Source organism: Camelus bactrianus, chromosome 3 (assembly GCF_048773025.1).
Source record: "Camelus bactrianus isolate YW-2024 breed Bactrian camel chromosome 3, ASM4877302v1, whole genome shotgun sequence".
In the NCBI taxonomy this organism is placed as follows: Eukaryota; Metazoa; Chordata; class Mammalia; order Artiodactyla; family Camelidae; genus Camelus; species Camelus bactrianus.
Genome location: NC_133541.1, coordinates 83,945,681 through 83,967,705, shown reverse-complemented (window position 1 = coordinate 83,967,705; position 22,025 = coordinate 83,945,681). Strand labels below are relative to the sequence as shown.

At 33.0% G+C, this 22,025-nt stretch overlaps 1 protein-coding gene and 1 non-coding gene across 16 annotated transcripts in view; both read right to left on the bottom strand.

Moving 5' to 3' along the window:
* The window catches only part of DMXL1 (Dmx like 1), a 114,103-nt gene that overhangs the window by 75,798 nt on the left and 16,280 nt on the right, over window positions 1–22,025 (bottom strand). For all 15 annotated transcript variants that reach the window (XM_074360519.1, XM_074360520.1, XM_074360521.1 and 12 more), the window contains exons 3-9: window positions 20,032–20,103; window positions 16,912–16,990; window positions 12,376–12,508; window positions 8,553–8,619; window positions 7,268–7,443; window positions 3,075–3,264; window positions 1,701–1,869 (exon numbers count right to left, since the gene is read on the bottom strand). In XM_074360519.1, coding sequence (XP_074216620.1) covers window positions 1,701–1,869; window positions 3,075–3,264; window positions 7,268–7,443; window positions 8,553–8,619; window positions 12,376–12,508; window positions 16,912–16,990; window positions 20,032–20,103 — 886 coding nt within the window. The remainder of the gene's footprint in view (window positions 1–1,700; window positions 1,870–3,074; window positions 3,265–7,267; window positions 7,444–8,552; window positions 8,620–12,375; window positions 12,509–16,911; window positions 16,991–20,031; window positions 20,104–22,025) is intronic.
* Window positions 18,485–18,591, bottom strand: LOC123613315 (U6 spliceosomal RNA). The gene has a single exon (XR_006720695.1). It is a non-coding gene; the product is annotated as a U6 spliceosomal RNA (small nuclear RNA).

The following is a 22,025-nucleotide window of genomic DNA, read 5'->3' as shown; positions in this document are numbered from 1 at the left end:
CTATAAATACTCAATAAAAGCCTCGAGGGGCTGAACTGCCGATTCCACTGTTCCTAGGCGGATACACAACAGTGCCAGGGATTGAGAGAGTGCCTACAAGGAAACTAATAGATAGGATTTTTTGATTTTCAGCTTACAATCAACCCAAAAAAGGTAAGCAATGCCTCCAGCAGATCACAGGCCTAGCTGTTAAACACACAAGAAGGAAGACTTATGCTGACTTTCAGCAGCCACATTCTGGCTAAAAAGAAACTCACATTTCTTCTGTCTCCTGACCTTACTCAAATCATTCGATAAAGTCATTTTTTTATGAGAAATTTCAGTGGAAAGGATTTAAGCACTAGAATTAAGAGGACATAATATTATGAAATCCTCTCCTGTATCTATTTCTACTGATGTGAATAAGTGAAGCCAAATCTGGCTTGGGCCTTAAGTAAGAAACAGAACATCAGAAAGGTGGTTCTAACAGATCTAATTTAGGGAAAGGAATTCTCCACAGGGTCTAATATAGCTCCTAATATTATTATTTTGCTTTGATTTGCTCTACATGTATTAATTGTTCTTAGAAACCTATCAATCTAGGAGAGGTTTTAGAATTTTCCTTACTGGAAGGTAGTCAAGATGACACATTAAAGTGAGAATTCAAGCTTTATTTTTTCCTCAAAATATTGCCCTTTACTTAGCAGAGACTTTAGAAATTATTCCATTAACCTTAGAGTTGCCTCTGGATAATACAAACACTGTCAGTGTTTGATTTTTTGGGAGGACTGTTGTTACCAAATAAAAATACCAGCAAATATTCTTCATTCCTATCACAAGTATCTCTGCACTTTCACTTATCAAAGCATTTCTCACTTTGAATCAACTAACTAATGGATCCTATGTATTGCTATGTTTCCTTGAAGAATGGAGTACTGTAAATTCAGTATGATATATGGAAAAAGGTTATGCTTAATTTATGTTTAAGAATATCTCAAAATATACAAAAGCTCATCAATAGTGGTTATATTCTAGGTTAGGACTAGGGTGAAACAGAGGTGAAATTCTACTTAACACTTTCTGTACAGATGGCATTTATCATATGCGAATTATTGTTTTTAAATTTTTTCCTACTAATACTCTAAGGTTCTACTTCAAATGCACCAACTATGATCACTTGGTTTTTAAACTCACAGAAAATATTTACTAAAATGGTTAAGTACTTAAATCTTCAAATTCATAAATAAATCCAGATGTTCTAAAATTTTCAATCTGTCTCAGAGTACATATTTGACTACAGAGTTAAGTTTCTTAATTCTTCCAGTTAGAACTACTACTATTTCAGCCCTATTTCTGAAATGGCTCCAAAGATCAAATGTGAAACACTCTGGTTTTATTTTAACAATAGTTCAATAAACAAAATACTACTCTGACTTGTTAGCCTTTATGTTAAATATTAGCTCAAATCTCAACTTTTGAATAAACAAATTCAGAATTTCAATGACTTATCAAGATCTAAAATCTCAGACAAGATTATAGTCTTAAAAAGTAAACAAACAAAAACTTCTTTTTGTGTAGTCATTGAGCTAGCTATAATGAAAAATTAGCTTAAAAAAGTTACTTCCAATTTTTTACTTATTGAAAAAGTAAAAGTATAACTTATTTGTCGTAAGATCAGTCTACTCAATTTGAAAACAATTTTCTGAACAGTGCTTTATTACCCGTGGCTGGGTTGATGCTGGCTGCAATGTGAAAGTGGCAAAGTGCATTGGCATGCAGTGGAGTGTTCCTGTGAACGCGATGAGGATCTTGCTGATGTGGCAGGTATCCAGTATGTGCCACAACTGCAAGTGATCTCCTATGACCTTTACGAAAATGTTTGAGATTAACCTGTGTGAAAAAAAACCAAAGTCAAACAATGCAAAACAAAGTAAAACTAATGCCTATATTGTCATAAGCGTATGTACAGGTTACATAATGACTGTTAGACATTACATAGATCCTATTTCATATGAGCTTAAATGTACAAATATCTTGCAGTATTTCTGTACAGCAAGTTTGAAACCTGAAATAAGTTTGGAACTTAAGCTGCCTTACTCTTCTTTTAACCACCACATAATCCTTTAAATTTTTATTTGGTATTTTCTAATAATTAACTTTCTGAACTTAAAAACAGTTTACAATGTGTCTGTGGAAAATGATGTCTCAATGTATACTGTTCTCTGTATAGCTACATTTTACTCCCTATGACCACAAAGCATACATTAGGATGATGTTTCATAGTTTATGAAGCACTTCCACAGAGATCATCTCATTTGACCCATAAGGCCAACAATGCAAGTATTGTTATTCTCATCTTTCATATGATAAAACAGTTTATACAAAACCACAAGGTCACCCAAGAGTGTAACAAGAGTCTTCAGATTACTAGTCAACCATTCTATCAGTTGTTGAGTCTGTATACCTAATTATATTCTGTGCCATAAGAATACTATATAAATTTGAGAAATAGTTGTTTCATAATCACATAACACATTCTAAGATAAATCATTTTAGACCCCTTACCTTCAATATTAAGAAAATAATAAGAATCTGTGTTACTAGTCTATGCCTACTTTCCACATTATAGTAATTAGTAAAATAAGTGTATCAAGTTCTTTGGAAAACTCTTGAAAAATAACAAATGTAGAACAGAATCGGATAAACTATTCTAATCATTCCTGTAATTATGACAGGACAAAACACACCAAGCTTTAAAGAAAGAGAAATAATAAATTAATTTTACAGTCACATCTTTGCATTCTAAGATTTTAATTTACTTTGTTATTTTAGCTAAGTATAATCATCCATTTGCTATCATCAGCTAATCTAAGATTAACTTCATAATTATAGGCAGTTTTATGCTAGACAAAATCCTTAAGAAGCCTTTTTGAACCCAATAAAATTGAAAATTTTCTAATAATTGTTTTCCTAAGACATATATTATTTTTTCATAACTATCCATGACTTTGAATATTAATTAACATGAATATTTCAAAAAAGGCCAAGTACACTTTTAAAACTTGTAGGAAATAACATCTAACAAAAACACTCACATCTAAAGCATTTTGAACTCGTTCCTTACTGGAAGTATTTCTCTTGAAGTTATTTGTTAAATTAATTGTTTCAGTCCAATAGTTGCAGTCACCTCCATAGAGCAAACAATCATTTGGTAAAAATGTCTCTACCCAGAGACGACATACATTATCTTTGCAGCAAGTCAACAGTACATTACATACAGAAGCCCTAAGGAATAAAAACATGTTAGAGGCAAAAATATAAATTTCCTAGAGTATCACATTCTACAATGTTTCTATAGTAATTTAAATGTATACAACTAAGGAATCAATGAGGAAAATGTCAATATACACTTATGCAATGTATTAAATCAAAACCATTACAATTGAGTAGATATTTAATCACAGCAAATACTTGCCAACCTATTTCTTTCCTGCCTAGAACTCAGTAGTTCCTGTTCCAATAATCTAAAATTCTTCTCACATCTAAAGAACAAAAACTGAGATCATGATATAATCCCTCAGTTACCAAAAAAAAACCCTATATCTTCTATTAAAATTTTCTAATTTATTCAGTAGATATTTGAATTATTTTATAATGCTTCATTTTCACTTTCTATAAAGATACAAGCATAATTATCACTAATAAGCTGCAGTAATTATTTAGTACCTTTATTCTCTAACATATGACTAACATATACCAAAAGTAGTCAAGTGCAAGAAGAGAATATTCATGATAAAGTAAGTATTCACCACCTCCTTCCTTCTTGACTTTCAGTGAATTTACTGTCTTGTCACCCCACAAAATAAAAGCAAAACAATTACAAATATGTTAATAAACCTCGTAAGCATAAAGAATCAAAAGCTCAAAAGCTGAAATCCTATCAACAAAGGCTACCTTTCTACTGGATAACTCAGCAAATTTAGAAAAAAAAAAAAGGTTGCAATATCCTAAAACAGACACTTATTCAAAAGTACCTAACTGATTTAAAAAAGAACAATCAGTAGAAGGTTTCCATCAAGTAACTCAGTAAGTTAAAGAAAAAAAATGAAATTAAAATATTCTATAGTAGTCACTTTTTAAAACAAACATATCTACCTGATTTAAAAGAACAACAGTAAAGGGGAAGAAAAGGGAGAACAGCACGTGGTCTCTGTAGCTCTCCTTTAGGTTCCCTCTGTTTTCTCACCTCCCTCCCTCCTTCCCCTCTCCCTCTGCCTCTATGTCTACTCCCCTGCTTTCCTCCCCTTTCCATCCACTCTCTGGGCTTCTCTCACTCTGCCTTCTCCTACAATTTTCTGCTTCTCAGCCTCTTCAAGTCACCTTCCCTTTCCACCTCTCCCTCTTCCTAAGGCCTCTCCTTCTCACCTCTCCAAACCCTCTGTTTCTCCTTCCTTTCCCCATTCTTATGCCTCTCCCTCCTCCTCCTCCTTCTTTCTCTCTCTTTTTTCCTCTGTTTCCCTCTGACCTTTTCCTACCGTCTTTCTCTCTCTTAATTTCTCTCCAGTACATTGACATACACACAGACAGTGGCAATGAGATTAAAAGTAAACAGAAACAGAAGAAAATACATCGAAAAGTAATACGGGAAGTACAAGGTTGACAGTGTCAATTAGTAAATGGTAGAAAGGGAGGGCTTATAGACACCAACAGGGCAAGCCAGAAAGGTCCACAACTCAGAAGCACGGACAGGGCTTCCACTCTGGAGAGTGGGTAGCCCCATGTGACTCTCTTTAGGATACCAAGCCTGACAAACAGTGTAAACAGCTAACAGGTAAAATAAGCAGGGCATGGAAGAAACACCCTGACATATTTGAGATATTTCTCAGACAATACCTCCCTTCCTCACTTCTTCATCAAGGTATGTTATTCTCTCTTGAATAAGCATATCATATTCAGGTATAGCACCTCCCCCCACAAATATATATATATATACAAATGAATGACCTTATAGAGGGCAATCATGTGATGGGTAAGGTCTGTAACACCTGTCCTATCTTGATTTAACAACTGGCTAAAAGGCTAAGATGGTTTTGAAACTAGTTATGTATAACCAATTTTTGGAGGTTTTCGAAGGATATAATCAAACCTTCCAATCTGTCCTATATTCACCAATTTTTAATTTGTAAACAAGTGTATGCTCATTACAAACACTTCTCCATCCTTCTCTCTCATTCCAGCAGACCCATTGCATAAAGTACTACCATTTGGTTGAGCATCTTAATTTTACATGAAAAACAAAGCATCTAAATCACTCAGTGAAAATGCCATATAGAAGGAACAATGGTCTTTGATGGGATCCCATTCTCAAGAGAAAGGGGCAACCTTCCCACTATGTATCTGCAGGCAGCTGGTGAAACAAAAATGAAAACTAAAAAGAACTAAGGAAGGTTATGAGCTGGCTCTTTATGCTGCAGAATTCAGTTGATAAGAGATAAAATGAACATAGGCAGAGGGGGAAAAACTAGTATGCCTAATTTTTACTGTCATCAGGCATTCATAATGGCCTAATTTAAGTTATCTGCCTCTGCCTCCACTGTAATCACTTTCGCCAACGCAAAGTAAACAAGGGTCAGGAGATGTGACTGTCCCGTCTCAAAAGATACAATATTTCATAAGCTTTTTTAGTATTCTGGTGTTCTAACCAGCTGCATATGAAAATACTAGGAGTACTGGAAGAAATTAGCCTTTGAAATGATGTAATCTTCTGATAATTCTATAAGGTTCACAGTTTGTGATGGCAGTTCATTTTATTGGGGTCATTTACAACTTTAAAAGGAGAGGTAATGTATACCATAGCTCATTCTATTCTAAACACATTTATATATATATGGGCAATGGTCTCAGAGGTACTAGAGCAACAGTTCTCAAAGTGAAGCTTGGATGAGGGTGATTTTGCTAACAATATAAAATGTCCACACCACTCTCCCTTAGCCCAAAGACTGGGACACATCCACCAAAAAAAAGGAATTGTCACTGTTCCTGGAGTATCCTGTTCCTATGCTTTGTCAGATTGGAGAGCTAGGGTAGGAAAGTACAGTAACTACCGCACTAGAAAATAGCTCCAAAAAACCTAGGTATAACAATGAAGGATATGTCATTATACACTTGTCCACACCCACAAAATGCACACCAGGAATGAACCATATTGTCAACTATGAACTTTAGGTGATGATAATGTGTTGATGTAAGCATCCACTGTAACAAACGTACCACTCTGGTGGAGGATGTTGATAACGGGGAGGCTGTGCCTGTGTCTGGGCAAGGGTTATATGGGAAATCTCTGTACATTCCCCTCAATTTTGCTGTGAACCTTAAACTGCTTAAAAAAAAAAAAAAAAGGTCTTAAAGTAAAGTAATTTTTCAAAAATCTAGGTATAGTCTGTTGGCTCAGAAGAGCAAAACTAAAGTCGACAAGTGATCCAGTACCATCGATCAGCTTAAAACATCTCAGGTGACAAAATGATAAGGGAAAAACTGTATTGCTCCACGGTATGGACAAACTGAAAATGGCCATGTGGGAACAAAAAGGAATTTCTACCTATACTTGAGTAATATAAGTATACACTTATATAGTATCTCTGTAACTTACCAAGTATAGGCAAAAATTTAATGGGATATCAAGTCTTGCAAGGACAATAGGAAACAAAAGAAGTACTACAGAAACGAAAAGAGGTACTAACAGTGTGTTTGTGCATGCATGCGTAGGTTAAACTAATACCTAGTTCAGGGCATCATAATGTATTAATCCAAACACTTTCCCTCAAAGCTGCTGGGTGCAGTTAAAGAAATATTTGAGCCCTCATGGTAAACTCTGTCAATAAAGCTGTTTTTCTTTCTTTTTTTAATCAAAAAAAAAAAAAAAAAAAAGGAAACCAGAGGAGATACACATAGAAGGTAGAAGATAAGGGAGTTAAATGTGAAAAACAGCAATTTGGAGAATGATTAAGAGATTAAAGAATTGGATACCCAACAAAGGGAAGAAAAAGATGCCCTACTCTGTCACTTAAGGACATCTGATCTTGATTATCATTTCGCGTGGCTCTTCTGTTAAGCATCAACCACAGCTGACCCACGGCCAGAGGTTTGCAGGGAAAGAACTATCTAATATTACTTGAATCTTCATAGGCAAAAATCCTATAGCAATGGATTCCCAAAGTAAAAAAAAGAAGTCAAAGTCACAAAGATGACGTTCTCTTAATATATGGGGAAAAAAGACTAATCCACTGACCTAGGCATGTATTTACTTGTTTTACGCCAGGAAAATCCATTTACAGCTCGAGGATGGGCCAGATATACAAAAGAAAAGTCAATTTCTCCTTCGGATTGTTCTGAATTTTTATCTGGAGAAGTAACAGCTGTCCGCCAGTTTTCTACGTTATACCATATCTTTAAAAGACAGTCATCCTAGGGAAAAAAACCCAAAAAACAGAAAAACATAAGATCAGAATTTAAAATATAAAAGTTAAGTCAAATAGCAATAGATTTTCTCCCTAATTAAAGGAACTTAGGGATGTGAGGAGGGGTTGGGCATGGAGGAATTAAAAAGAAAATCTCTGATTCCGATAATTCTCTATTAGCATTCCTTAACTGTACTTTGAGAATTAAAATATACGAATGTGTGTATTTTGCAAGGATTATTTCAAGGAAAATGCTACTGGCCATACAGAATGGAAAAATACAGTTCTTTGGGAAAGACCTAAACATGAAGTTAAGGGTTCATTCTCCCACTTAGCCAACTATCAAGTAAGAAAGCATTGCCACTAGCAGACTTGGAAAGACTGCTACTTCTTGAAATCAAAGAGTAGTTTTTTATATCATGCGAATGTTCAAAGAAAGTGTTGAAAATCTCCTAAAAAAAAAAACTCTCACTGAGGATTTAGGGCATATCTCATAGTCTACAGGTTTTGAGTCCTGGGAACAATAATTTCAGACTATTAGTTATACACAAACTGCTCTGTGAACCAATGATAAAAAATAAAATAATTTCAAGGGAATACATTATTCTGAAATCAACAGGTAATAACAAAGAAAATGGTTACAAATGTCTTTCTAGAAAGTCTGCAAATTCTTCTACTTTAAATACATCCTATTATGGCTGTCAGCTAAAACAGAATATAAAAATTAGCTATAGTTTATTACTGACAGTATACTACATCCAAGACACCGTGTCAGTCACTTTACATATACTGTCTAAACTAATCCTATGATCAATGACCTATGAGGTAGGTATTATCATCTTCAGTTTGCAAATGAGAAAACCAAGGCTCAAAGAAATTAACTACACATCCAAGATCAAAAAGTTGGTGAATGGAAAATTTATACCCAGATCTACCTTTAGTCTCTGCTGTTTCAATTACACCATACTGCCTTTTAACACAATAATATGGAGCCAATTTTTGCTGTATCATATTTTTAACAAAATGTTTCAACTTAAATAATGAAGTCAGTTACTGTTTTTGAAGTTTCAAAATACACCATAAACACAATGTGACAACAGCAATTTCACAAATTACCTTCCCAGCAGTGGCAAAAAATTCTCCATCTGGTGAAAATTTCATTAAATGAACTTGGGAAGCAGTTCTGTAAATTAAACAGACAAGGAATAATTTTCAAGGAAAATTAAATGAGACAATGCAACACTACTTCTGTAAACTAGTCAGCAATTTGCTTCAAGTAATAGAAAATATTGTGATGACACAAGTTTAACACTCACTTTAAAGTATATCTCATAAATTAAAAATGGAAAACATTAAATCAAATATAACAATTATTCTTTATGTAAAAATATTCATGTATAAGAATCATGTAAGGAGTGATCTGTCAGTCTTAAAAGCTTAAGACAGAGAGTCATAGCTCTCAATCCCTTAGAATGTGAGAAAGGTTTCTTTTTTCAATCTCGAAATCTAATTTCTGGAGCCAGAGATACCTATATTCCAACATACATTTTCATAGACAATAAATCAGTATTTTAAAATGAATTCTGCCTTGGTAGCATTTGCATAATTAAAGATTATGTGTGGGTTAAAGCGAGACTTCCAACCATCATGGATGCAGCCTTCCAGGTTCACCAATATATTTAGTGCATAAATGCCTTTTTCCTCCAAGGAGCTTTGGCTCATTTTCCTTCCCTGCCTTCCCTTCTGGCTACCCATATATACTGACCTTAAGACAAGTCTCACTATCACTGCTTTGTTTTTCTTTACCCAAGTTCATGTTTATATAGATTCATCCTAAATTTATTTGTAAAGCGGGCCATAGAGGAATTCTGCCACAATTCATTCCAAATAAAAATAACTTTTTCCGCCAATCTTAAATGTAATAAATACGTTCACAAAAAACATTGATACAAATAGGTGAAAAGAAAAAAATAAAATCACCTACAGCTTCACCAATACCATGACACCCATTCCCAGGCAAAACCACTGTTCACATTTTAATACACAGACTTCCAAACACTCTCTCCACTCTCCCTATCTACTTTCAGAGGGAGGGTGTGGGGAAGAAGGAGATGGAAACTGAGGTTATATTCACAATTTGCTCTGTAATATTTATTTTAAAATATGTCACGAACATTAAGTGGTGCAACGAACATTTTTGCACACACATTTTTATGCATCTGGTTAATCCTAAGCATAGCTTTAAAACAAGTAATTAAAAGTGCCTGGTCTCCATGATTATGACCTTGTTGTCCCTACAATAGCTAAAGTAGTCCTTTAAAAAGAGAATCAGATCACAACAAGATCCCCAACAGCTTCCCAACTCGCTCAAAATAGAAAGTAAAAGCCCCACAATAACCTATAATCTGACTCCTGACTCTGATCATCTCTCTTATCACTCCACCTTATTCACTTTACTCCAGCCACAAGCTAAGCACACTTTCCCCTCAGAATCTTGCACTGGTTCTCTTTTGTCACTTCTCCCAGAGACATGCACACATGGCTTACTCACTCACTTCCTTCAGGTCTATACATAAATGTACCTCTACTCTTCTTCCCCTCCCCCTGCGTCTTCTCTGTCGTACTTACTCGTCTTCATCTAACATGTGTAACCAGTGTTTCAAATGCACCACAAACGGACCGTGATCAAATTCAACTTTTAAATGTATTCCAGTTAGTGTAATCTTCAGGTGAACCTAAAATAAAGCTAGCATAGTTTCTAGCCCCAAGGCTTTGCTGCTTAAATAGCAAACCATCTCAGATAAGTAATTAGCACGTCCAGTCCAAGTTACTACTGTGTAACTCTGATGGTGATTTAACTGAAGATTCTTCCCCTCTCCCAAAGGCATGAAATCCATTTCAAATCCTCAGTTCAACCCAAGTAAGCTCCTTCCTAGACCTGCACAGAAGGCAATATAACACTTCACTGCTCCTCTCTCTCCAACATTATATAAAAGACTCAAAAGCAAAGTCATAGCTCTTTCTAAAGAAATATCTTTGCAAAATCCTGATTTCTTCTCTACACATCAACCCATTTTAATACCCATGATTTAGCTGAGGGGTGCAAAAAATATGGCACCGGCTCCTTTGAAATCTCCTTTGTAAATTCTATATATAGGAGGTCTGCTTTACTCTGACTTTGGTATCTGTCTTATATCCTATTACCACTTCATATAAAACTGACTCAGGAAGAATGCCATTCCTAGCATCCTGTTGTACTGATTTATTGTCTATCTCCCCTTATCTGTTCACTGCTGTGTTCCATGTACTTTTACCACTGTCTGGAACATGATAAGCACTCAGCAAATACTTGCTGAACAAATGAAAGAAACTTGGAATTGATATCTAAAGGGTATAAAAAAATTAAGCCTGCTGATTCATATTTTCAAATTGATCTCTAGAAAGATGGTACCAGTTGTATGCCCTTATTAGCAATATGTAAGGCTACCTTTTCTCCACACTCTTACTAGTAATAGATATCATTCATTCTCTTCTTTCTGGATATTTCACATTTCTTGATTTCGAGTGTGGTCAATCAACTCTTAATATGTTCATTATTCATAGGTACTACTGTTTAAAATTTTCCTCTTCATTGTCCATTTTTGTTTACTTTTGAGACATATGTTTTAGTCTAATTTTTAAGACCTCCTTTTAAAAAAGGCATTAACCCCTAATTGCACATACTTCCCCCCAAGTTTTCAATTCTTCTCCTTATGTTCTTTTTGCTTTACAGAAATTTTTTATTGATACACAAAACTATTTATTTTTTCCTTTTCTTCCCTTTCACTTTCTAGTTTCGGCATCATATTTAATTTTTCCCTAACTCTAAAGCATCACTTCTCATCTAATAGTGATAAAACACAATGATAAATGCTAGCACAATACATAATTTTAAATTTTCTAGTAGTGACATTTCAAAACATAAAAAGAAACAGGTAAAATTAATTATATTTTATTTAATCCAATATATCAAAAATACTATTTCAATGTGTAATCAATTTAAATTTAATAGGATTTTCACATTTTTTCCCTCGTGCAAAATTTTTGAAATCCAGTGTGTATTTTACACTTATAGTATATCTCACTTCAGAAGCCCTATTTCAAGTGCTCAAGTGAAATATGGCTAGTTGCTACCATACCAGACATGATAGTTTTAAAATATGAAAATTTACCTATATTTTCTTATGAAATTTTTTTCATTGTATAATAATGCTTTTTCTTCCTTTGAAATCTATTTTGGTGCCAGGTATGAAGAGTTTCTAATATTTTCTTCCCCAGAGAGCTACCAAGTTTGCCCTACAGATACAAAATGCCACCTTATACACTGAATCTCTATGTATAACTGGGTCTAATCCTGGACTCAAATCTATCTGTTTCTGTATTAACAACAAACTGTTTCACCAGTTATAGTCATTTTACTATACTGTGTATCTTCATTCTTTTCTTCTTTCAGAATTTCCCTGATTTTCCTAAATTTGTCCTTTTAAATAAAGTTTAGAACTATGCTCAAAAGTAGAAATTCCAGCGAGATTTTGGTAAGAATGATGTTCAACACACAGGTTAATTTGGGAAAAATATACTTATCCACAGTAGGAAAACTTCCACTCAAAAGCATGAAAGGTATCTCTGTCTCCTTTTGTATAATTTGGCAAGTTCCTATTTAATTATCTTCATATAGGCCTCACACATTTTTAATGTTTCTTTGTAGTTGTTTTATTCAACAATTTTAAAAAAAGAACATAGGAAATAATGAATCCTCTGTATATAAGGTATGTCACTATTTTCAAAAAGTCAATACTTTTTATATTAGTGTGGTTTTACATAAATGAAAATGCATTTATAATAAAATAAGACCACACAGAACAGGTTCATTAATTTAATCCCCTAAGTAATTGCTTACTTGCAATGCCAAATGCATCTCCAATCCCCAAAGTTAAGATCTGTTTTATCTGGATTTTCATCTTCAGCTGGCTTCTCCAAGTTAGCATTGGACCAGAGTTGCAAACAGCTAGAACCAGTTAAGAGACGATTGCCTAAAAATACATCATTCACCAATTATTATTTCAGTATTTAATTAGTGAGTTAAGTTACATGCTCAGGAGTTTCATATAATACTATAAAGAAAATACAACTTTTTAAAAAGGCCTAATAACAAAAAAGAGATTTGGGGTATGAGGGAGTTAGGCTGTATTTTAACTTTGTTGAAGCAGCTTAGACAAAAAGGGGAAAAGATCTTTTAATCTCTTATTCAAGCAACATTTAATGAGCACCTTCTTTGTAACAGGCACTGTGCTAGGCACTGGCAATACAACAACAAATGAAACACTGTTCTTTTTCATGATGGGTTTACATTCCACTAGAAAAATAATATGAACAGAAGCATGAAAACATGTGAGTTCAAATCTGTTTCAGAGAATGTTTCATAACCTGGTTATGGTTAAGGGGTAAGGTGCATAGTAGACCTGGAAAAAGAAGAGAGGGATAATACTGTGGAGCATTTTTGAAGTTCATAAAGAGTTCAGAGTTTGTTATAGGTAGTTGGGAGTAGTTGGGGGATAGTTTACATAAGTGGATATGTATTCTAAAATAAGGGGTCTCAACTAGGAGGGAGATGTCAACAGATGGATATGAAGAGGTCTACACACCTCCCTCCAATGACATAATATGCAAAAATTAGAGGTAAACTATGTACAATCTTCTTGAGAGATAATCTATAATTTTCATCATGCTTTCAAAAACTCCAGTATACCAAGGGTAAAAAGTCCTTTTTAGAAAATAACTCTCGAGATAGACAGAATTAGGGAAAACATAAGATGCTGGGAAACCTGGTTAAATGATACATACAGATGGGAAATCTTGAGGATCTGAATCAAATATTAAAGTAATAAGGATTTGAAAGCCATTTCAAAAAACAAAAATTTCAAGGCTTGACACCAAGTAAGAAACAGATACAAACAAGAGGTTTCAAGGACAGATTCGAACTTTATGACTTGGGTAATTGAGTAGAAGACTATGCTATCATCTAAATGAAGAAGATAAAGGAAGAGATGCAATTTTGGCCAAAAAGCTGACAATAAATAAGGCATTCACCTTATTTATGGATTTGTGTCTCTCTGGAAAGATGACTTTATTTCAAAAGGAAAGTGGGTCTGTGGCAAAACAAGTCAGTCATTTAATCAGCCATGTGAATTTGATCTAGTTGGGCAACCTGTGAGCCTCAATTTTCTCATCTATGATATTAGAAATGTGCACAGATTTGTTATAAGGATTAGTTATAATAAGTATAATGTGTCTAGCAAAAGCCATGCACTTAGAAGTTCAATAAATAGTAGCATCTAGGTGGAAAGTCTCACAGACGGATAAAAACAGTCCAGAAAGTACTAATGAGACATTCCATTTAAATATGGTTATTATTCCACTGTTTAGCTTACCAACAGACACAAGTTTTCTTCTTCTTCTTTTTTTTTTTTTTTTTAACTGAGATATAACCGACACATAACATTACATTAGTGTCAGGTTACAATATAATGATTCAGTGTTTGTATATAGGGTGAAATGATCACCACAATAAGTTTAGAACACCACATACAATTTTTTTTTTTCTTGTGGTGAGAACTTTTAAGACCTACTCTCTTAGCCAACTTTCAAATACACAATACAGAACTACTGACTATAGTCACCATGCTGTGTATTACATCCCAGGACTTACTTATTTCATAACTGAAATAAATTCACCTATTTCACCAACTCTCCTCCACCCTACTGCCTCTGGCAACCACCAATCTGTTCTCTGTATCTACGAGGTTCAGTTTTGACAAGCTTTCTTTTCTTTAACATAAACTGAGGATGAAATAAAGGTGTCCCATGAAGGATTAAGAAATTAATATAGAATACAAAAACCTTAATCCCAGTTATAAAATGAAACAAAAGTAGGAAACGTCTGGTATAAAACATTGATTAGAACAGAAAGAGCAGAGGTATGGATAGCAAAGTATGGAAAAGAAGCATTAAGTCTAAACAGCAAATTTTATGATTTAAGCAAGATACAATAGTAGGTTTGGAGACAACACCAAGGAACTACTGTCAATTTACTAGTACCACCTGAAAAAATTTCTTTATATCCCAACACCTAGTATATAATAAGTAAATATTCATCAAAACCAAAAGACTAATATTTATCTTAATGTATTTTAAATCTGTTGATAATTACAAAGTTCATTTGCAAAAGTAATAAGTTAATAGCTCCCAAATATTTATTTCATTAATAACTCATTTCTCAACCAAAAGCCAATAAATTTTTAACTCTTCAATTATAAAAAGAAAAATAATAAACTTTTATGTGAATTTTAACTAAATTATGGTAAAAAAGATAATGGTCATGAACTATTGGCAAGTCACTACTAGACATGTTCAAAAAATAAGTAATTATCTTTTAATACTACTCTGTAATGATGATTTTCAAGGAACTTAACATCAATACTATCTTTTGAAGCATTAGTACTTACAGACCACAGGTACAAAAATTCCAAGCAACCACTGTATCATTACTAAAGAAATATCACTCAATTCAAATAATAAATGTTTTTACTAAAGTTATTCATATGAGACTTCAAGTAGCTGTTTGCTTGCCAACTACATTTTTATAGGTAAGTATCTATATAAATACCTTTTTATAGAAAGTTCCAAGTACTTTCATGTATACTGCCACATTTGATCATTAAAAAAAATCTTGTGAAATAGATATTACCTTAATTTACAAGTTAACCATTTTTGATCTGTTATCTGCTTATGATCACAAAACTAGTATTCAAATATGTAAACATTTATTGAGAGCTTAATATATGATGGCCCCTAAAAATAAATTAAAAAACTGAATAAAACAGAATCTCAGCCTTTGTCTACTAAAAGAAAAGTAAACAAATAATTACAATAAATTATAGTGCTATAAGAGAGTAACCATATAATTTATCACCCAAATAGGAACACTTCTGAAAATAGAAGGTGACACTATTAATTATTAATTAATATGAGGACAACAGGCATAAACTGGGACATGAGTCATTCTATCCACTGCAGAATTATAAATAAAGTACTGTACTAAACAGATTTTAAAATCTGAACCCAGGGTAAATTTTCACTCTTTTCACTGTATGCATAAAATACACATGTAGGATACCAAGCTAGCAAGCATCAGTCTCATGAGAAAAAAAACCATTTTAAAACATTGTGTCATTAAAAAAAAAACTAAGATAATCTCTTTCATTCTCTAATTTCCAAAGGTTCTGAATCTTATTCTAAATTAGCATTCTTCTCAGCTATTTCATCTACTATATTAAAATTTAAACTATCCTATCTATCTTAACTGATGACTTCTAGTTGTATGTTCTAAAGATGACTTCTTTCATACATTTAGATTCAAATTTCTAACTACCTATTGAATATCACTATATGATACACAAGCATCTCAAATTCTATATATCCAAATAAAACTTACGTTCCACTATCTCTAACTCCTATATATCACTCTTCTTCTTGTGGTCATAGATATTCCCAAAGTAATCTGAAGTCCAGTTGTCAAGTAATGTCAATTCTACTACCTAAATATATTTCATATCTATGTATTTCTTCCATTAGTCACTTGATATTAATTGAGCACCTACTATAATAAAGTCAATGAAACAAGCTCTTATTTCTCATTCAGACTACTGCGAATGCATACTTTCCAAAGGTAATTATAAATTATAAAGTATTTATCTTCCTGTTCCTCTTGTCTCTGATCATTACTGCCACCAGAAAAATCTGGCAAAACCATAAACCTTAGCTTGTCACTAGACACTTTCAAAAACCTATACTTTTTCTACAACTAAAAAAATTAAATTAAAATTCCTTAGCAAGACTATAAAGATTTTCCATATACTGTAATCTTATCTCCTCATCACCAAACTCACTCCAGCCTCAATAAAGTACTAACCATTATTAGCATATATCTCATGCTTTCTTTGTGTCTTTGCTCACCTGTGGTAGATTGGTAAAAATGGCTATGGGATGGTTTTTTAATGCAGAAATAGATAACTGATACATATACACATTATCTCTTCTTAGTATTCACTTCTTTTTCCCTCCTCAACCTAACCCCACCCTCACTGTTAAAAATCTATCTACTCTCAGGGCAAAGTTTCCTCTTCAATGAAACTGATTCTTCAGAGATAATTAGTGTCTTCTTCCCAAAACAACACATACTCCTACAATAGCAGGACACTCCTACAGTAAATATTTTTCTCATTTCAGTAAGCTCTAAAACAGCACAATCTGTTTTACTTACTTTTGTGTTTCCCACAAGCTCACACAAAGCAGAACTGAATACATGAAAGTAAAAAAAATCAATAGCCTAAACAAGTGTTACTTCATTTCAGTTAAATCTTTCTTATATTCTTACCTGCAGGATCCCAAGTTATATTGTGTGCTATTGAGTCCAGAAAAAATTGGCCACTTTTCTGCCACTGACTATATAATTCCTAAAATTAAAAAAAATTCATTTAGCCAATTATTATTGGCATCTTTTCTCTGTCAAATGTATACACTGACGTTTATTATTTTTAATAACACATGATCTCATATTTAGGCATAATTGACCAGGTAGTCATATTTAAGGAGAATAAAATGTTCAATGCAGTCAAGAAAAATAAGGAGTATGTGATGGAAAAGAATAGTCAGAGAATATCCATTCATAGAGGTCCAAAAGTCAGTCTTTAGCATATTTAAACAACCAATAAATATTTGCCACCTTGGACAACATATGTATTAACCTCAGACTTTAAAAAGTTATAATTATTGCTTTATTATTATAGTTACAAAGGTGTAATTTAAAATATGTCTTTGTCTCTGCTATTTGAGGCTTCTTTCTTTTTTAATGCTTCATCTTCACCTGAGATTATATGGTATATGTGAAAATTCATAGTAAGAGGTGTTAACACTTTCACTGTATTATATAATTTAAGAAATTTAAGTTTTTCATTCCTTAAAGCAATATTTTTCAAACTTTTTGTTTTTACCTGAAAACCAGTAAGAAATACATGTTGCACTGTGACTCAAAACACACACACATACACACATAAATGCAATCTCAGTTTACCCTTACTACGTGTGATACACTCTAACATTTTCTATTCTATTCCATTTTCTTTTAAATTCAAGTTGTAGCCTACTAAGTTGATTTCTCTAATCTCTAATAGATTGAAACTCATAAACACTCTCTTAATGCAGTGGTTCTCATACTTCAGTACGAAAATAGCCTGAGATATTTACTAAAAATTCAAACTGTCAAGATCCATGCCCAAAGGTTCAGGTTGAAAAGGCCAGGATGGGGCATAGGAATCTATACTTTAACATCTCAGGTGATTTTGATACAGGGGGACTGCAGAATATGCTTTTATCAAACACCACCCTACAGCAAAGGCTGTCAGTCACAGCACACATCAGAACTCCCTCTAGAACTAGATGTACAAGTACACAGGCACAACCCATGTATTTAGAATTCTCCAGGGCAGGATCTGGACACACTTATCAAATAGTGATTCTGAAGTGTACCTCTCATGAAGAACCATCATCTTAAAAGTATATTCCAGAGTATGCAAATAATATATTTTTACGAGGATCTGAAGATTCTCTGAAACTGTATCTTGAGATAGAAGTTTTTTTGTATTTCTTTTATTGAAGTCAGTTTACAATGTTGTGTCAATTTCTGGTGTACAGTATAATGCATCAGTCATACATGAAAATACATGTATTTGTTTTCATATTCTTTTTCACCATAAGTTACTACAAGATATTGAATATAGTTCCCTGTGTGAAACTGAAGTTTTTTGCACCTTCCAAGTCTCTGATTTTTCCATTTGATCCAGTTTTCCCCTTAGTCATCAGGCTTTTTTTTTTTTTTTTCACCCTCTCTGCAAAATCAGTGCTGCCTACCAATAAACCAGCCTCTTCTTTTTTTTTTTTTTTTTTTTTTTTTAAATATGGAACGCTTCACGAATTTGCGTGTCATCCTTGCGCAGGGGCCATGCTAATCTTCTCTGTATTGTTCCAATTTTAGTATATGTGCTGCCGAAGCGAGCACAAACCAGCCTCTTCTTAATAATTTTTTCACACTATTAAACAATTATAATTAGTACAAGAGAAAGTAGGCAAAACCTAAAGTTCTCAATTCTACCATTCTACCCTTATTAATAAAGGCATTTTAAAAAAACATAAAAAACTGATTTTGCAAAAGTCAGAAATTTCATTCAACAAATACTTTTTAAGTATTATTTGAAATAATAGTGTTTTAGCAGAGAAACTATTTAAAAAAATTTGTTTTAAATACTGTCAATTACTAATTCATAAGACTGTAAGAGCCTCCAGTAGTGGATTCATTAGGTAATATATCTACACAAACAGAAATGGGAGAATTATGGATTCTCCTTCTATTAAATTTAACACATTGATCACGATGGCACCCAAATCTGGGTGACAGTTGTGTGTCCTCAGGGGCACCCAATCCACAGTGGGCGATCAACATGTTAAAAATGGATATCAGTTAACCCAGAGAAAATATTTTTTATTAACACAAGGTAGGGGAAAATCAACACAACTGGTTTAACTCTTAGTTCTGTGGCTCAATAGCTGTTTCACTGCTTGAGTCAGTTATTTTCTTTGGGTCTCTGCTGCCTTACTTATAAAAAAGAAATAATAGCTGCCAAACTAAGTCAGAGAGTATTTATAAGATATTAATCAGCTATGTGAAAAAGAAATTAAAAATATTAAAAGATATATGGTAGGTGTATTATTAAAACACTTTAATTCTTTACATTTAACATATTTCCACAGTCTTTGACATCAAGAATGAATAGATATTAACCAATTTTGGAATTGAAAAAAGAGCCTCTTAAGGCTGACATGCTTAGTATCAAACAGCTAAAGAGCAGCAGAGAAAGAAGCCAGCTCTATGACTCCTACTACAGTGATCTTTAGAGCACACCATGCTGATGGTCTTAAACACGGTTAAAAAATCACTAGTTTAATCTTCAGTAGACATGGGTAAAATAACCTGGTCTGTCTGTTATATTTAAGAGCATTTAAACACCCAAGAAATCTACTATATAACCTCAATATTTATAACCTATTCTTTTAAACAACTTTCAGAACTATTTCTGAATTAGTTTCTTTGTAAAGAAAAACATTCGCTGACCTACTAACAATTATATTACATGATATACTAAGTGCAAGAAAATAAGTCCAGGGGGCATGTTAAGACCAAATACTTATTATAAAAAAAAAATGACATATGGAAAAAAAGTAAAGCATCTCAAGACAACTGACCAAGCACAATTTAGTTTAACTCCATTTCAGTGAACGATGTAAACATAGTTTTTATAAGGAAATGGCATTTAACATGTCTTTAATTGTAGTGTATAATTTATACTGATTTATGTGACGATCTAATTTTGTAATCTTAAAAATAGTTATCTTTTAAGACACAAGACATTTCCATTTCTAAAAGAAAAGATAAATTACTGACCAAATTTTTCTTTTGCTTCGGTAGGTTAACTGGTTCAAAAATAGAGATAACATTTCCATAGGATGCAGCAATCTTTTAAAAAGAAAAAAGAAAGAAAATTTATGGATATGTTAACTTGCTTATGAATCAAAAGAGCAAAAGAGATTAACACTGTAACTTGAAATATACCCATCACAAAACTTCTTTCACCAATACTTGAGAATATCAGTTTCAGGGACTACAATATTTAGGTCAGAATCCCTACTGTCACTTGCTATGCTAACTAGTAAGTTAATCTCTCTGAATCTATCTATATTTATAATATATATAATACTATCTTTTTAGTAGTATTTGTAAAACATCTGGTATATAATTATCTATATAAGATGCATATGTAAAAAAAAGAGATACATAGTAAATGTTAATTCTCTTCCTCACATAATAAAATCTATCGATGTATTCTTTGTCAAGTATGGAATTTGACCTGGCTTAAAAATCAGTTTTTAGGTTACCTGTCCTCAAAGATCACAACTCTGTCAGTGAACTGTCAGTATGTTTAACTTTTTTGAATTAAAACTTAGATCTATTCTTTTGTGAACCCTCCAAGGAGTATATGTTTTCAATATTCTATTTTATTTGAGTATCTTTAAAATCTACCATTTAAATTAATGGAGCATAACTCTTCCTGGCTCCGTTTTATAAGGTAGCTACTACTATAGTTTCAGTGAGTCACAAATATCAGAAATCAGATAGATGCATAGATAGAATGAATGAATTAGGGATAAAAATAAGAACATATAATCTAGTAAAGAGGGAGTAAGGAATAAGGATACAACATTTACATGGGAAAAAACTCTCAATGGATATTTTTAAATGTTCTGAGCAATTCTTAGAATGTGGAAATCAACCGCACCGAGTCGGTCTGGGAGTGTTTTGTTTGGGCCTTTAAGTGTGGGTAGGACATCAAAGTGCAGTGAATATTCAATTTTAGAAATAAGGCACAGTATGAACACAAATGTAAAGATTAAAAGAAACAATGTATGTTTGGAGGTGACTGACTATCTGCCCAGCTAGAAGACAGAATAATGCGCATGAGGCCAAAAGGCAGGTGAGAGTCAGGTTACACAGGGTCTCATATTAAGGTGAACAATCTGAACTTTTCTAAGGTAATGGGAAACTAAGAATGTTTTTAAGCAAATGAACAACAAGATAAATGCATATGAATTTTCTCAGAAAAATAAATCTGGTCGTACCACAAAGAAAAAAACAATAATGACAAAATATTGATGACCATGGTGTTAAGAAGTATTTCCTTTTTAAATGTAAACAAAAGTCCCAAGTACCAGGACCCACAAATTTTCTTCTTGATAACTATGGAATCATTTGATTATACTGATATCTGAGAAACAAAGGAAATTTACCCTGTATTAGAATGATTATAAAACCAAATGACCTTTTCATTCTAACCTGGACTGTTATGTAATCTAGCCTATCACAAAAAGATAACTCACACTGGAAATAATTAAAATTAGACTTCCAACATTAATGAGCTCTATATGAATCAAGTGGTGTGAGCAAATTTTTTTATACAAGAACTACAGAGCTAGGAGATCAAACAAACATGAAGAGAAAGGGGAAAAAAAGTCTCAAGGATTTTTAGCATTCTATAATAAAAATCATTTTTGTAGTACAGTAAGGATGAAAGGCATGAACAAAAGAAAGACAGATGAGAAACACTTGTAACTCTATAAAGGGAAGGGACATAGGAATAACAAAAAGAATAGTAGTCCAAAAAATAGGTAAAGACTACAAGAGCTGAAACTCCTTTATCATGAGTATCTTTAAACTAGGTCCCAATAAGTGACTTTTCAGAATGGCAGGTTTATTAAGAATGATTAGACTAAACTTAAAAAAAAAAAAAGATTGGGTCCATTTTGATTTCTCACACAAAACATTCTAGTGGAATCACAAGAATCAAACAATAAACTTAAATATCTTGCTAAAAAATTAAGTTT